The sequence below is a fragment of the Sinocyclocheilus anshuiensis genome, unplaced genomic scaffold (genome assembly GCF_001515605.1).
Source record: "Sinocyclocheilus anshuiensis isolate Anshui unplaced genomic scaffold, SAMN03320099.WGS_v1.1 scaffold220, whole genome shotgun sequence".
NCBI classification, from domain to species: Eukaryota; Metazoa; Chordata; class Actinopteri; order Cypriniformes; family Cyprinidae; genus Sinocyclocheilus; species Sinocyclocheilus anshuiensis.
In genome coordinates, this window is record NW_015554086.1 from 1,291,888 (window position 1) to 1,309,940 (window position 18,053).

Sequence of the window (18,053 nt, forward strand, 5' to 3'; positions counted from 1 at the left end):
ATTTTGTTTCACGTTGCATGTTTTAGTCCATTTCTCAAAGAATCGATACAAGTACACTTCTAGAACAGTCATTGCCTCGTAAGATTGCCACCCACAGTTCATGGTAAATCTGAGACTAATGCACTACATTTTGAAACGAGCACTTGTGGGACACTTTGCACTCTCATAGATTATCATAAAAGAGAGAAAATAAATTATGAGGCTAAATCACTGGGCAACAAACTGAGTTTCAAAGTGCTTGTGCGGGCTTATTTTGTCTCTGGAAATTATTTAGTGAAGCACTTTGGCTTGTTGCATCCCCTTTCCCTCAAATATGTGATTTATATTTGCTTTTTACTTTTGTTAGACTTATATAAAGCATGACATTACCTAAAATATCAAGAAAACTAAAATGAATATATTAGATTGATTAATCAATAAGGAACAAAATGTCACTATCCTAAATAACTACACTTGTCCCACAACAATATTTATCCATCTCGAGAAAATTTCCAAAAAAAAGCAAGAACTCAAAGATCAAGGGTAATTATAAATGAATCAGTATAGGTTTTTACAAAATACAAAAGAAGTACAAAGAATAATTACATATAACCTCTCACATCCTCAGTAATTAATTATGCTAATGTAGCAAAACAAAAGTCAATAGGTCTTCAGACGAGCAAAGACAGTGCATATGTATTCAGACGTGTTCACAGATATGACTCTGCTCTTTCCCAGAGTTGCATCTCAGAGAAGAATCCCTCACAAAGCCCATAGGCATGATCCAAGGTAAGTGGGATGGCTTGGACTTCCTCTTTAATCTCCCAAGGGTGCTGATGCTGGTGAACCTGATCTGTGAACATTCCCTCGTAATATTGCGGATGGACCTGTACTTGCTGGTGGTGCTGTTGGTGAAAGTCCTCCATGTTGGATCCCATCATGCCGTTCGCCTCTAGGTAAGCACAAGCCTGTTCATCCTCATTGCTGTAGCCAGGCCCGTGCTGGTTCTGTGAAGATTGCTCCATCTCGCATCCCAGAGAGCTCAGCGCTGTGTTGATATCCAAATCCTCAAACGTGCTGTCATTCCCACTTAACACATCGTCAAAAACAGACGCCAGGTCAAAATCTCCTCTCAGTACGTCTGACGTTTTGATGTCGGTGGTTAACAGAGGGCTCTTGGAGACTCTGGCCAGCTTGCTGCCTCGTTTGGGGAAGACTTGCTTGCGTTTGTTTCCTGGGACAGGTCCTTGGAAGTGGCCCATTCCCATTTGTTGGCCGGTCTGGTTGCACTGAGAGCCGTACGAGGAGCTGGGAGAGGATAACATTTTGCTCTGTCTTTGGGTATTGAAGTTTGTGGCAGGCATTCGCCGCCGTTTGAAAACGCCATTGACAAACATGTCAGCGTACTGCGGGTCGATTTGCCAAAAGCCTCCTTTTCCTGGTTCGTCTTTCTGCCTGGGCACTTTCATGAAGCACTTGTTCAGGGACAAGTTATGGCGGATTGAATTCTGACAGAAAAGGAGAAAAATCCGTTTATTTGAGAGTTACGAACAAGAATAGCAGGTTTTTAATATTTATATTTTAATTTTACAAATTATTAGGCAAATTTAATTGAGCTGTTTGAATGTAGAGCCAACATTATGGTTGTTTTTAGAGTTTTAGACTTCCGGTGACAGAAGAAGACGGAACACATAAAGCTTCCTATAAAATCCCACTGTGCAACAGGTAGAGGTGTCCTATTTCATTGGCTCACTGTGTGTGTGACAGAGACAAATGGGGGAGGGGAATGTTGCGTGTACAGGAGTAGATATGTGGTGAATAAGGCTGAGGCTCTCTAGTAATGCAGCGCTCCTAGTTTCACATGTGGCTCAGTGGCTCCCTTAAGGATCCCTCATTATGGAAGGAGGCCTCAGGAAACCGAGTGCTCTTGGGTATAGTGGTCTCAGCTTCCATCATCAGTCACCCTAGCTTAAGTATACTGTAGATGAGTGCACAGGTCTGTTTTGGTAGTTCTGTATTGACAGACCATGGTTGACTAACACCAGTTAATAGTGATTCACGAATGAATAGCTCTTATGAATTGGTCCTTTTGGGTGAATCAGAAACATGTGTGGTCCGATTACCAAACAAATGACTGAAACAGTTCTTTTTAGTGAGAATCAGAGATATACAAATATAGAAAGATTCACAAACGAATGACCCTTATGAGCCGGTTTTATTATAGTGAATCAGAAACATACAGAGATACAAATGTAGTCTTGTAGGAAACAAGTGTAGTAGTCTTTTGAGCCGTTTTTTAATTAATCAAAAACCTTGAAAAATGAATGAATTGAACCATATGTTATTATTTTTGTTGTTTGATTCAAAACGTTTATAAACTAAATACTTCTTATAAGAGGTGCATAACTTTGTTATATCTGGTCTGAAAACTGAAATTGAAAATTAAAATCTGAAAAAAAAAAAATCTTATTTAGCAAGAGACTGAATAAAATCATTGTAATCGAAAGATTTCTGTTTTCCCCACTAAAGTGCTAAGAGAATCGTTAACAGGACCGTTAAGAAACCTGAATCGTTAGGAATAATCTTATAGGCTAATGGTCGGTGCACCTGTTGCACAAAAAAAGAACAAAAAATGCAGTTTTTCTTTCTCTACTTAAAAAATCTAAAGATACGGAACCATTAAGTAAATAAAAAAAACTAAAAAAACTAAGTGATTCTCAAAGATAAATAAATGATCGGTGAAGATACCTGCCAACTTGGCTCCGCGTATCTGTAGTAGCAGAAATTCTCCGTGATCCAGCTGTATATGGCTGACAGAGTGATTTTGGTTTTGTTGCTAGCTCGCATTGCCATGCAAATCAGAGTGGCATATGAATAGGGTGGCTTCACATGGCGGTTTGTTTTATAGTCTATTTCCTCAGACGCATTTGTTTGCGCCGTTATGTAGTGTCCCGCTTGCTGGTGCGCGTATGAATTCGCCAAACTGCTGCAGGACGTTGTGGGATTCCCAGGTGTTTGTGGCATCCCTGCGGCGGCGGTATCTCCAGCAGGTGGGCTGGAGGGTGAGTCGGTGCCCCCCAGCTGGTGTTTGTGGTAGAAGAGGTGTTGCGGATGGCAGCCAGAGCTGGGAGTCCGCTCAGGATTGGCACTGAGGATGGAGAAGTTCTGCAGCCAGTGCAGGCTGGTGAGACTGTCGTCAAAGTGAACAGAGCCGCTGACATTGTCCTGATCCTCCGGATGAAGCATCATCCATCTCTCTTTGAATTTATTCGTTATCTCTGGACTCATTAACACTGGCATCGTGAGCACGATTTGGTGTTTTTGAAGATACAGATCTGTAAAGCAGACAGCGTTGCTTGAAATTTCAAAAATAACGGTTGATAACAATTTAACAGCAAAAAGTGTATTTTATACGCGTATAATCCACCACAAGGTTAGGCAAATTAAATCCCTCTAAATAATTGCCTACCTGCGAAATGAAAACACAAGACCTCGTCGGTAACGGTGAATTTGTCTCAGTCCGTTAACGTTTGATTGAGCAGCCTGTTCGCCTCAGTGCAACAAGTGCAGCAGATAAACGTGCGCATCCACAAACTCAGACATGTCCTGATATCTACTACGCAAAAGTATCATTCCAATCCTGTCTTCAAGAAAGCCATGTAGAAACACATTTACTATTTCGCAGGCGAGTGAATACGAGAGAAATGAGATGTAGGCTTTGCACTCCGCCGTTTTGCCTGTTTCTTAATAGCCCTTTAAATGTTGACGCTCTCTGATTGGCTGAGAGCTCCAGAGTTGAACATGTCATTGTCCCTCGCGAGGAGTGTACTCAACCACATATCCGCGTGAAATGTGACAGGTGCAATTCTATTTATTTATTATATTTATTATTTCTTGCAATTATAATTTATTAAATTATTAATTATATTTTAAACCTCGTGAATTGAGACATATTACTTGATTCAAATGCAGCCTGTAAACTGATACATTAATGTTTTTGCGTTTTATCTATTATCATCAGCAGCAGCATTGTTATAATTTTTAAAATTCTTTGTCGACATCAGTTTTCCTTTTAACTTTGCTACATGCCTGGAGTGGGTCGTTAGAAAGTCGTTGGTAATAAACTATGCGCGCGCGCCAGGAGTTTAGAAAAGGCGCACAAATGAAAATAGTGACGTGCAATAAAGGAGCGCGCCACTCATCCCGCCTGAGGAGACCTCTGCCTCTCAAAGCATTGGCTTACACACCACATTGTCCAACATACAGCTCATACAGCCTAACGGCTGAGTAAACCCTCTAAAAATTAGTCTCTGTATTTGAGTTCAAATATTTGAGTTGTCTGACTAAAGTGGAGCCTGTTTCTAAAGGAGTGAACACACTGCCACCATCTGGCTAAATATAGTCTCTACACTAAGCTCAGCTGACTATACGAGGCATGAGAATTATATTGAAGATTTTTAAAAATGTTTTGTGAAAGTCTAACCAAGATAGCATTTATTTAAAAATACAGTAAAACAGAAATATTGTGAAATATCACAATGTAAAAAAGAAAACGAAATGTATTTTTGTGTAATGTTCAGCAGCCGTCTTCAGTATCATGTTCTTTCAGAAATCCTTCTAATATGCTAATTTGACGCTCAATTATTATCAATGACGAGAACAGCTTTACTTACTATTTATGTGGATTCTTTGATGGACACAAAGTTCAATGAACAGCATTTTAATGTCATCTAGTCATTTATGGTATTATTAGTAATTAGGCATTGCTTCATTTCTAGATTTCTTTAAGGTAGCTACTGGAATTAGGGTTTATGCTGGAATGGCAGGATCATTAATAACTATAATGTAATGCAATCTATGCCTTAAAATAAATAACCACACTGACTCATATTTGAGCACAACACTTTATGATAAAACGATTTGACTACATACAAACATACATAACTTTTAAACCTCTATAAACTACTCATTAAAGCTTCAAGAAGTGCTACAGCTTCCCACTTTGTCTATTTCAACGGGAGGACGAAGGGACAGCCACACAGTACTATAAGGCACAAAACAAATATATAAGATACAGACGTAGATGACTACTTCAACTGGATTACACTATGTGTCCGTATCATACTGCAATCTGATGCATTTAGTGTTCATTTGCTGATTATTAAAAAAAAAAAAAGGTACAAAGTCATAAATCACCATGAAGCTGCATACTTCAAAGAGACTGAGCATCCATTAAAAGAATTTGAGCCATTCAAAATTTCTGAACTCTCAAAGCAAAAGCTATGACCGTCTTATAAATGACAATTTTTTTTTGTACGTTTTTTGAAGCTTTTGTATCGTTTTTCTATTACACACTGAAATGTCTTGGACTCTTCACTACACGGCTTTGATTGCGGTACTCAAGAAGTACTTGAGACGGTAGCATTCATGAACAACAGTGTGCTGGAAAGGGAATAAGTTTGATTTGAAACAGCGGGTTGATGAAACTGGCACAGCGGGGGGTGTTTATGAAGGGAGCCGCTCATCTTCCATACGCAGGGTGCTGGGGAGGCAGAGCAGGGGCTGACTGGAGCTGCTGGTGCTCTGACTCTTCAGGCTTTCCATGGACTCTGATGAACCTGAGGAAAGGTGAAGACAAGTGGAGTTAGAATGGAGGAGAATATTCACTTCATTTTTGGACAGATTTAACCAAATTCATTTTTCTCATGATCTTATGGGGCTTATGGTTAAAATTAGTTTTGCAGACCAGTTGGGATTACATATGAATTTTCTGTTTTAAAATGCTGGACCAGAATGTGAAGTATCTATTAGGGCTGCACGATTAATCGCATGCGATATTTAACGCGCATCTTATCAGTAAAGCCCGTTCTGTAATCAGCGGTAAATCTCCATCACCTGCGTGCTTTCACATTGAGCAGCATTAACTACACAGAGCCGTTGTTCACTGACGAGCTGCGCTAAACCACGTTCATATTCGCGCGATTTTTTGCGCAGCTCGTCAGTGAACAACGGCTCTGTGTAGTTAATGTTGCTCAATGTGAAAGCACGCAGGTGATGGAGATTTACCGCTGATTACAGAACCGGCTTTCTGACAAGATGCGCGTTAAATATCGCATGCGATTAATCGTGCAGCCCTAGTATCTATCATGGACATACAGTATGAAAAGGTGTGTCCAAACTTTTGGTAATGTAATGTGTTTGCATGTGACTTATAAATAACTCATGAACTGACTCTTACAAAGCGACTGGTAGAAAAATAGACAACCAGTAAAAAGAAAGAAATATTCATGACATTGGCGACCTACCAGAGTCAACATTCCTCTACAGCAGTGGACCATGACTCAGACGCTATGTGTGTTAAGAGCAAGCCGAGTTAGAGTGAGAAAGAGAGAGGGTTAGGAGACAGCACAGCATTAGACATGCATTAGACACACAGAACCAGCATGGAAGTCCATTTCTGCCACATAAGGGGGGGAAATATCATGCTTTGGTAAATCATAAAACAAAATTATGACATAGTAAATCATAATTCTGAAAGTTGAAATTGAAATGAACAAAAGTAAATTTTTTGTCATTATTTTATACATTTGACATAATAATGACTTAGTATCTCATAATTAGGACTGTTTATGTTATAATTATGATTTAAAAAAGCTTTATAATTGTTTTTTTGTTTTGTTTTTTTATGTGGTGAAAATGGACAACACAATTTTTTAAATTTAACATCTGATTTCATTACTAGTTACATTTAAATACTATAATAAACTTTTCATTTCTTATTCAAAATATAAATGCTGTGTACTATGTTAATCAATTATATTTAATTACAAAAACTACTCGTTTAATAAAATAAAAAATAACATTTAATCCAATCACATTTGTAGCTTAAACATATTTTCAAAGAATTTGTTTTAAAACAACATTAACTAATAGAATTATACAACAATTTACATAAAGTATCATAATCAAATTATCAGAGAAAATATTTACACCCCTATTAAGAACGTCTTGATGTACTTGAGATTTTTTCTTTCTAGTGTATAGACGGCATATAAAATACACTGTAAGAGAACAGAAAAATGCTTTTAAAGACTGAAAAATGTTTTTATTTAAACAGAAGCTTTACTTGGTAGAAATCGCTGAGCAAGGAAGCAGCAATAACAGAGAAGGTTCACACAGCACAGCATCAGTTCTGCCAAACATGCTGAAAAATTTGCTTGCTCCAACTTTGCTCTTTTGCATTTTCTCAAAGTCAACAGTACAAAGGTTTCTTAATGTGTAAAAGACACCCCACCCTCGAAAAAGGACTCAAAGGAACTATTCCTACACAAGGAGTTTTGGCAGACTTCATGGGGGTGTCAGGATTGTGGGGTACTGACTCACCAGGCAGGGCCAGATCTGCTGAGGGGTCACTTTCTGTCCGGCTCAGGCTGCTGCGCTCGCTGTGGCAGTCCTGTAGGATTTCACTCACAGACACACCCAGGGATCTGCTCTCTGAACCTGCCAACATGACATGATTAACATGGTTTGTTCTTCATCACTGGTACTGATACACAACCAAAGCCTGAGAGGATGGCATGCCAGTCAGAATGTTAATTTTATATACATATATATTATATCAAACAGTTTTACATATTACATATCTTTTTTTTAACTGCTGCTGCCATATTATTTGCAACACTGACATGAAATGCTTAATTTTAATGCTGATTTGCACATCAAGTTTGCTAACCTGAATTTGGGAAGCCAGGTTTGGTGGACACACCCTCTACTGTGGCCTGCTGGGAAATAAACTAGAATGAGCCAGTTTTTTTTTACAGGTTGTGGGAAATGATAAGCAGACACAACAGTGTAGGTTGTTAACTAGTTTGCATTTCTTTATCAGTCACATGCAACCAGGTAAAACCCACAGATCTATGCAAACTAACCCATGGAGTTACACAGTCAGCTCATCCATGCCATGAATCACACACAAGCATAATGAATGTTTCCAAGAAATAAATTTGTGAAGCAAGTATTGTACGGTATTATTTATACAACAGGCACTCAGACAGGTAATTTCAAGACAGAGAGTAAGAAAACTCTTCATAAAACATAGGAGTTCCTGCTCGCCTTTAAGTACACTGTTAAAAGAAAGCCATCTGCTGGGTTACACTTTATTTCAAGGTGACGTTGTTACAGTGTAATTACACAGTACTGTGTAATATTAATGAACTATTACTACTAAACTATAGGGCATGTTGGAGTAAAAAGCTGTAAGAAAGTGGACCTTGAGGGCCAGAGTTGAGAACCTCTTCTATAAGGTTAAGGTTTGCTTTAGGGTTAGTTGATTTACTGTTATTAATATACTATACTATACTGTTATTACTACATGTACTGCAAGGTCACGTAACATGTAACTACGTCACCTTAAAATAAAGTGTTACCATTTATTGGCTTGTCAGTGGGCATCATTTCAGGGAAGTACAGGGAAGAACTTGATAGTGGCTGACCTCAGTGGGACTGAGACTACAGGGCAGAACAGACTGAGGCTGGGCATCAGAGAGCTCCGACATCCTCTCCTCATCTTCCTCCTCCTGTATTGGGGATGAGGGAGAACGTGTAGACCTGGAAACATGGCATATATCACTGGAAAAAGAAAAACATTATTTGAGCATTTTCAGAGTTAGTATTTTCACAATACGGACTTACCCATCTGGTGACGTGCTACCTTTGCCCTTCATTGATGTGGTATCTGCGTTCTGCTGCCGTCCAGTCAGGTTAAGGGGATCCCCCATCTCCCCAGAAAACAGGATCTCCTCATAGAGAGGTGCTGATGGGATTGAAGGGGACATGGGTTGCACCCCATTCAGGGCTTCCAGCAGTGAGATGGGCTCATAGCCAGGAGGGATGTTGTCGGCATTCTGAGATTCAACAGGAAAAAAAATGTGTTGTTAGTAAACTTCTGACTTATTGCCATGTAGAATCAAAAGAATTTAGAGGTCTTATATTCTTCAACATTAAGTTATGTTGTTTGACATACACATTTCAAAACATATTCAAACAGAAAACTGTTATTTTAAATTGTAATTTTTTTTAGAATATTAATATTTTTGCTGTTAAAAAAAATGAAAAAATCTATTTAAAAAAATTTGTCCAACATACTGGATGTTTGAAATGAGGAGTTTATGCGCCACTGAAAACCTGAAATACCATTCATAACTGTACTGGAGTCAAATGCGAAGCATGATTCCACTGGACAAAATCAATTCTACTGTAGCAACACAGTGGAAAAGGATCCATGATGTATTAATAATAAATTAGAGTACAGGATGAAACATGAATTTTACCGAATGCTCAGTATGGTCAGAGCTCTGGGAAAGCACTGGGCTAAAGGAAACTGGTGAGAGAGTGGCAGCTGTTTTCTTCCTCACGGCTCGAATCTGGAGCAGGGCTCTGAATGCTGGGGCAGCGAAAGTAGAAAGAAAGATCAGGTGGGGAAAAAGGATACAAACAAAGTGCACTGTGCATAAACAAACACAGGTGCTGCATCCTCACACTGCAGATTAAAAGTTACCATATTCATTTGGCTACAAAACAGGAGGTAAATATTTGCACAGCTGGTCTTACTGTCGAAGCAAAATCAGTGTACATTCTCTCAGTGAAGAAGATCTATAGGGCAGAAACACTTTACACAAGTACACAAAAGCCTGGCCAACTAAACTGCAGTCCTGTCGTATATAGTTTCTTATTAGCATGTTTCTCCTTCAAGGAATGAAAAATTGCTTAAAATTTACCGTCAGGCTACCCAAGAATTGATTTGGAGAAATTTAGCATTACATCACTTGCTCACTAATGAATCCTCTGTCTGCAGTGAATGGGTGCCGTCAGAATAAGAGTTTAAACAGCTGATTAAAATGTCACAAGTAATTGACATACAGTACCTCCAGTCCATCAATTAACATCTTGTTTAATATCATTAAGATATAAAAACGGACAATTCTGGCCAAAATACCAGTCCATAATCCATAAAAATGCTAAAAAAAAATCACTCCCTTGTTGCTCCCTCTCATATCAAAATCCACCATTCATCCTAATGATGAATTTATTACAAACTCTCATTCTGACGGCACTTATTCACTGCAAAGGATCTATTGATAAGCAAGTGATGTAATGCTAAATTTCACCAAGTCAGTTCCAATGAACAAACAAACTCATCTAAATTTCAGTTCATTTTCAGCAAATGTTCATTTTTGGTTTAACTATTCCTTTAAATTACACCGCAAGGAAATGTATAATTTTCAGAAATGTTTCTCAGAAAAAACTTAAACAAGTTTTGTAACACAAATATAAATCCACTAAAAATTGTCTATTACTTAACACAAATCGAATAATCATTATTACATGACATCCCCAGCAGATGGCACTATTCTTCAACAGTCACATAATCTGCACTGCATAAGTGATCAGTGATGCACTAATGACTATTCATCACTAAGAACAATAAAAAGGGTAATAAAAGCACAATGGTAAATCAGTACATATTGGATAAAAAAAAAAAAAATCATCACTCAGCCTTTTATCTTTATGGCCATACCCACTTTAAAGGTTCGGCTCATTTAGCGGAACAAATCTGAATAATAATGGAGGAACAATACGGGAAGCTCAGGCGTTGATTAATGAGTACTTACGCAGTCTGCAGATAGGGCAGTTGTTGGCCTGGTAACGCAGTGTGTCAGCACAGGCATTGCACAGACACAGGTGCCTGCAAGGGAGAATGAGTGTGTCACGCAGGTCTGATAAACAAACCACACACTCGCTGCTGTTGTCACTGTTCTCATCCTCTGTGGACTGAAGAGAGAAGACAAAACAAAACACTGTAAAATAGTACATGAAATCAGAGACAGAAAAAGGCAGGATGGATATTGTGTTACTAGTTGTGCACGTCACATCTCATCTGCCCTAAATTCTCTGGTGTAGCGGCATGATTTACCTTTGTCTCCTGATTGTTCCGGTTTTCAATGCCGTAAATCTCCTGCAGCAGATAGCTCACACGGTCCACCTAAAGGATGAGCATGCGATACGTAAATGCGGATTACTGGCATGCATGGGAAACATCACAGCACAGATAAAAATGCTCATTATCTTTTTCATGAAGTGACATGGCCTGATTACTGCTTCCACACAAGTGGAGTGGATAAGCGTGCACGAGTGTGAACAGATCAAGGAGTTCAATCCGTCTGTTTAATGAGGGATCCAACTGAAGGGGTCATATGTTGTTGCTAAAAAGAACATTATTTGGTGTAATGAAATGTGTTTATGCAGTTTAAGGTTCAAAAAACACATTATTTTCCACATACTGTACATTATTGTTTCTCCTCTATGCCCCGCCTTTCTGAAACGCGTCTATTTTTACAAAGCTCATCAGTCTGAAAAGCGAGGTGTGCTCTGATTGGCCAGCTATCCAGTGCGTTGTGATTGGCCGAATACCTCAAGCGTGTGACGGAAATGTTACCCCCCTTACCATACTATGATGCCCTGTCCGGCCGAAAAACATTAAAACCCATTATAAACGAGGCATTTGTTGCATCCAGTGGGGACATAATTACGGATTATAATGACTTATACTGTCTTTTGACACGTTGCATCGCACCGCGTAAACATAAAACCATGTCTGCATTTGTGATCAGATCACACGGCGGGGCTTGAGTGAGTGGCGGCCGGCGGGCTTGCGGCAACCACATGTGACGACCCCGGGCTGGACTCTGCTTTGTCCACGGTGAAAGCCGATCGGGCGATCCACAGCGCGAAGTTGATGTATTCCCTCAGCGACCAGCACGGATCAGCTCTAGGCACGATGAAGCGGATATCGTCCTCTTTTGGAAGGCCAAAGTAGTTTCGCTTTCACAACGAAACACACAGCGTCTTCACGACATGGCGGCAGCAACAATACTACAGCGAGAATAAAAGTTACGCCTTCTTTCTTTGCGTGAACATTTGGGCGGCGTTATGCAAATCTTCCCACAACGTGACGTAGATATGTGGGGGTGTGTTAGAACGAGCCGTTTTAGCTAGGCGTGGTTGACTTAACTTTTATAAAGAATATCTCTTTGGATTTGAGACTTTAGTCTTTGCAACTTTACAGATCTTCGTTATGCACCAAGAGCTTGTAACACACTTCAAAGAGAAAGGAAAAATTTAAGAAACACAATCATACAGCCACAATCACAGATATACTGAAAAATAAGATTGTTCTGTTGCTTCAAAGCACAGATATCCGACCCTTACATTTCATAATGAGCCACAAAAATACTTACGATTTGCTTCTGTTTCAAAGGCTTCACTGAGAAACTGCCATCAACATGCTGTAAGGGAATATATATATAGTATTAATATTATAAAAACAACCTAATGAGCTGGTAAAGAAAAAGTTTGAGAAAAGTCTGAGAATATGAGAGATCAGATGCACACTTGGAAAAAGGCCTGTGAAGAAATCTCTGCGTATTTCCATTCTTAACATTAGCACTGCTTGGAAAAATACTGTTTTATATTTATTTTTACCTCTTTCTCCTCTACTCATTAAAGGCAACATTTAACATCATAGTTATATCAGAAAAGTGATTACAATTGAATGAAAGCTTTTTTTAAATTTGTTAAAAGCAGTACTTTATATGGGTATTATGTACTGGTATGGGTCACAAAACGTTAAAAACAGAAACAGATTGCAGGGTATTGTTAAAGTGTGTGGTAAGATTGTTGGCACCACTTTAAATGATTTGAACGACTTGTATAAGGCTAGGACTTTGAAGAAGGCTGAGTTAATTATGAATGATCCCAGCCATCCCTTGCAGAATGTTTATAAGTTGCTTCCTTCTACTCACAGATATTATTTGCCTTTATGTCGGACCAATAGATTTAAAAATTATTTTATACCAGCTGCCATTGGTTTTTTAAATTACAAATAATTGTATGTATATTATTAATGGAAGTCATTGTTTTTTGTCTGTGTGTTGTGGTTGCTTGTTTGTTGTTTGCATATGGTTTACTGTTGGCTGTCAAACAAATTGCCCTTCGGGGATAATAAAGTTGACCTTGACCTTAAAGTTCCTAAATTAATGAAAACAGATCAATGCATTACTTTTAACCTTGTGGGTCTTCGGACACTTCTGACTGGTGAATTTTACATTTTGAATTTTTTAAAATCGTAGCTTCACCAGAATGGTACGAAATTTGGTGACTTTTATGGCACTTGGTATGGGAACAAAAAAAAAATTGAGGGCATGATTCGAAAAAGCTAAGTGGTCGTAAAAGAAAATAGTCACCCTCATGTTCTTCGGTCAAAAATGACCGACCATAAGAAATGAATGGGAAATGGGGGAAAAAAAATCGAAAATATAGAACATTTTTGTGTACAATCTACAAATCCCCCACAATGCAGAAAAAAAATCTGCACAGCAATGAAGCGGTAAAACGCTAAAACATCTAGAGTGCAAAATCAACACACCAACTCACACACGCACGGACACACACTTGTACGTACACACACACACACACACACACACCTATGAACTGGTGTGACTGTAACACTGAAACTATGTAAAATAAAATCAATAATTCAACTACAATGTAGTAAAAAAAGTGGACAGCAAGGAAGGGGTTACACTCTAAAACATCAAGAGTGTAAAACAGATACATCCACTCACACACTTACTTACACACACTCACAGACACACACACATACAGAATTATACATACTCAAATGAATTGGATCAGACCCAGAAGGATTAAGTTCTGAGAAAGCATTCCTGTTCATTTTTGTTACATTTTTATAGAATTTTTATGTTTTGTGTAACAAAATGCTTTCTTTCAGGTTTGTGAAATTACAGGTTTTTCTTTTTTTGCTCTCACCAAGAGGTGCTATTCTGCCTTCAAAAATTGGATTTTAAAGGCCTAGTATCTATTTTAATCTGAAATACTGCATTAACTGAAAAATAATAAAAAAAAGAAATAGATTTTTTTTTTTTTTTACTATTTTCAATGGGAATAATGTATCAGAATTATTGCATAAATATGAATTAGTACCATAAAATTCTTTCAAAATACAAAATAAAAAATATTATTGAACAAAAATATATTAGATTGATTTTACTGAAGAAGAAAAAAAAAAGTTTCAATTCAGGGGTCACTTTTGACCGTGAAGACCATGAGTGTGACTCCCAAATGAGGAGCGCACAAGGTTTCTTGACATAGTCTGATTATGCTGTGTTAATAAAAATGTATGATGCTCTTCATGATGCTTTCTGTGGGAACTTTTGTTCTCTGTAATAAGGCTAAATTATGTTAATTCTGTCTACTTTCATTTTCTACATTGGCTACAAAACAATTTTCAGGGTTCTAACTGTTTTTGACCATGACTTCTAAGAGCCTTAAAAATCACAATTTTAAAACTTCAAACCTACATTCCAGGTTTTCCACGATCATGTGAACCATGAATCTCAAACTATCCTGACTCTATAAAATCCTGCCTGGTTAATGACTTAATGTTATTCAGTGTAACATTGATTTTACTGAAGAAGAAAAAAAAAAGTTTCAATTCAGGGGTCACTTTTGACCGTGAAGACCATGAGTGTGACTCCCAAATGAGGAGCGCACAAGGTTTCTTGACATAGTCTGATTATGCTGTGTTAATAAAAATGTATGATGCTCTTCATGATGCTTTCTGTGGGAACTTTTGTTCTCTGTAATAAGGCTAAATTATGTTAATTCTGTCTACTTTCATTTTCTACATTGGCTACAAAACAATTTTCAGGGTTCTAACTGTTTTTGACCATGACTTCTAAGAGCCTTAAAAATCACAATTTTAAAACTTCAAACCTACATTCCAGGTTTTCCACGATCATGTGAACCATGAATCTCAAACTATCCTGACTCTATAAAATCCTGCCTGGTTAATGACTTAATGTTATTCAGTGTAACAAAACATGGCTGAATGCTTGCAAGCTTTCAGCAGACATTCTTTAGCGTAAAACAAATCACAAGAAATACACACCCTTTCAAAAGCTGCCAAGAGAACATGTGCATGCCCGCTGACATCTGTAACAGAAAACGCAGTGGTTTGTGAGACAACAGTATGTAATGCTATTACATAATTCTAACCAATTATATTTTTTATGATCAAAATTTTTCACCAACCATCTCCATCATCCACTATTGCTTGGACCACCAAAGGGAAAACGCCTTTGTCCAGATCAAAGTTCAGCTAAAATATTACAGAAATATTTCAATGTTTATTTCAATTGTTTTTTAAAAGCATTATTCTTTTAAGAAGTCATCACAGCACAAAGGCCTTGATGAGACGATGCAAATGAGCCTCTAAGCATCTAAATAAATGTAATCTTAGAAAATCATACCTCTTCAGGTTTCCATTTGGTGAAATCAATCTTGAAGGATGGCAGAGAAAATTGCTGATTTATCCCTCTCTTATAATGAACCGTCTCAGACACCATTGAAGGGCTCCTGGGGCTGTATCTTTAAAAAGAAAATTGTAGTGATTATCACCAACACATCACATCTCAGCATACCTGAGGGTGTCAATTACTAATAATCTGCATCAAAACACAGTGACCTATGTAAAAGGGCTTAATCTTTATATCTGTTTTTAGACCAAGGGCTAATTGTACCACTGTTTCTAAGGAAAGAATTAAGTTGCCAGGAGAGATGTTGTCTAGATGCCAGTGGGTTATGTTTTTTTTGGACTCAAATGGTGCAAGTGAGGCTTTCAATCACAAGAAACTTCTAATTATCATCCAATCCTTTTCCTCTAAAAGAAATTCACTTAGTTAAAAAAGCGTACACCACAAGCACAGTGATTTAGCATCATTCAACTGCAGAAACTTTACTCAATGTACTACTCAGTGGAAACTTACATTGCCATCCCATTGGCAAACTCCTCAAAGGCCTGACAGTATAATGTAATAGCCACTCTGGCATCAGTATCAAAGCAGAATTCAACACTGTACAGAACCCTGGGATCTCCTGTATCCTCCGGTGTGCTGTCAGAATCATCCTTATACCTGCAAAAAATCGAAAAACAAAAGTTGGTTGTCAAACCTCCACACATTTCTTTCTTATTTCAGCATATATTCCACATTGTGGTACCATCAGCAGTCCCTTCAAGCCATGACAATATTCACAATATACCGAACAAGTCGTAAAGAATCCTTCCTGATGTTCACCAAACTCCTCAGCGTCTTCACAGGCTCATGCGGTGCTGGGGTCACATAGGGAAACTGTGGAAAATAGTACCAAAACGTATGTGTGAGAAAGACAAAGTGTCAAACTCGTAAAGTTTTGAGGTTGTTTCATTTGGTCACCTGCACAGGTCTGTTGCCTAAGAAATTCAAATCCATATTTTCTCCAAAAAGATATCCCTCTGGGTGGGGTGTGTCAAACTTTTCTCCTCCCATGAAAAAATGGCTGGTGAAATAATTTCCTGCAATAAAGACATTAGGTAGATTATTATCTGGAATGGATGTGGTCATTAGATAAAGTTGACACAGGATGATGTTTTAATACATACATGAGGAGATCAAATTAGTATACATTTTCTGCATCTCTATCTATATATTCTATACCTTTTCTAGTATATCTTTTCTAAGTCACTACCAAAGTAAATTTAAAAAGCAGAAGCATGAGACATTTTTTTAACAGAAAGTAACAAACATAAATAATATGTGACAGTCCACGAGTGACACCAAAAATGGTAAAAATGCACACTACATTAGACTTCGTAATAAGGCTAACGTTTGTCAACACTTTACTTAAATGACACTTTACCTGATTTGGGGGGATATCTGTACGCCGAATTGGCTTGAATATCGATGTCTTCAACTCCAGCAATCCTCCTGCTCAGTATTGAACCCATGTTTAAGTGTAAATGGCTGCTGAAGACCGATATATGTGGATAAAGGAAGATTTGTTTGGACAGTTAGCTGGATACGGTTTGCTTCCTCCGCTATGGATACATTCCCATCTCTCGCGACAAAAAAGAACTGCGAACAAAAGGAATCAACTTTTGTATCTACGTTTTAGCTCTTCCACAAAACAAAGTGACTTATGTAAAATCAGTTATCTCGCGAGTAGACGCCAAATAAACGACGTTTAATCGGTAAACAAAATAAAAACAAAAACAAGACTATTGGAAAAGACTCTCTTTTGAGGAACCCATACTCTCGCGAGATGGGATTTTCTGAGAGCAAAGGATATTGGGATATGTTGTTCCGGTCTACCTTCCGTCGGGGTCTCAGCTGACCTAAACCACACCAGAAAAGCTTAAAAGAAACATTAATTTCTGCACTAAATGCTTTTTAATTAATCATCATGGCCATACAGTGAGTTATGTTTATGATTCACAAGATGAATAAATTCCAATATCGATGCTGAAAATAATTATTTTATAACACCCAAACTAATATCATATATGGATCGAGCACGATGAAATAATTATATATCGTTTATTCCGTATTTGTGTTTAAGACGTGATGCTTTTTTGTAGTCAAAGCATCATTTCACCAAAGCGTAGTCACGCACAGTTATTAAAAGTAAAAGCAACGTCATGAAAAGTTGTCGTCATTTGCTTACCATTACCACTACAAAGGACTGCGCTAAAGTACATCAGGGGGTCTTCTGTTAAGATGCTAGTGATTTAATTGGTGTTGGAAGATTTGTTTACCATATTTGGGAAGGTAGTGGCATAGCTCGAATGGGAATTGGACGGGAACGACCGTCATTCATAAATTCAAACAAAGCGTTGCATGGCGGGATATGTAGTTTCGGCGTTTAAAGAGCAACTTAAAACGCACTCTTATCCTCGTCGCGTAGTTTATACGTGCCTTTTCTTTGTTTAGGATTAGATATTGTCAAATTGTATAAGCAAAATCGTCAACATCGATCTGGAGCGCTTCAACATATACATCAAACTAATGCGGTGTCATCAGAAACACAACAAACATGGAATCCCGACGCATACAATTCCCATGACCTCCGCCCCGCTCTGATTGGCTGCTTCATGCTGTCAATCATCTGGCGCTCGTTAC

The 18,053-nt window shown here is 38.1% G+C and overlaps 2 protein-coding genes across 6 annotated transcripts; both read right to left on the reverse strand.

The window, feature by feature from the left end:
• Positions 1 to 577: 577 nt before the first annotated feature.
• Positions 578 to 3,658, reverse strand: LOC107669185 (forkhead box protein J1-B). The gene is made up of 3 exons (XM_016461321.1): positions 3,449 to 3,658; positions 2,728 to 3,314; positions 578 to 1,487 (listed from the first exon to the last, which is right to left on the reverse strand). Exons 2-3 carry the CDS (start codon positions 3,277 to 3,279, stop codon positions 690 to 692), a joined length of 1,350 nt encoding a protein of 449 aa, XP_016316807.1. The 5' UTR covers positions 3,280 to 3,314; positions 3,449 to 3,658; the 3' UTR covers positions 578 to 689.
• Positions 3,659 to 5,129: 1,471 nt separating this feature from the next.
• On the reverse strand, positions 5,130 to 17,188 carry mgrn1a (mahogunin, ring finger 1a). 5 transcript variants are annotated; one of them, XM_016461378.1, is made up of 17 exons: positions 16,795 to 17,188; positions 16,332 to 16,450; positions 16,159 to 16,247; positions 15,885 to 16,031; positions 15,369 to 15,486; positions 15,151 to 15,217; positions 15,008 to 15,051; positions 12,276 to 12,323; positions 10,952 to 11,020; positions 10,650 to 10,809; positions 9,309 to 9,421; positions 8,671 to 8,882; positions 8,472 to 8,586; positions 7,712 to 7,757; positions 7,363 to 7,479; positions 6,285 to 6,327; positions 5,524 to 5,597 (listed from the first exon to the last, which is right to left on the reverse strand). In XM_016461378.1, exons 1-16 carry the CDS (start codon positions 16,880 to 16,882, stop codon positions 6,290 to 6,292), a joined length of 1,590 nt encoding a protein of 529 aa, XP_016316864.1. In that variant the 5' UTR covers positions 16,883 to 17,188; the 3' UTR covers positions 5,524 to 5,597; positions 6,285 to 6,289. The 5 variants fall into 5 exon arrangements, with proteins under 5 accessions (XP_016316861.1, XP_016316862.1, XP_016316860.1 ...); XM_016461377.1 differs by having other exon boundaries at positions 7,712 to 7,760; XM_016461375.1 differs by lacking the exon at positions 6,285 to 6,327 and having other exon boundaries at positions 5,130 to 5,597; positions 7,712 to 7,760; positions 15,885 to 16,034; positions 16,162 to 16,247.
• Between the last annotated feature and the right edge of the window lie 865 nt (positions 17,189 to 18,053).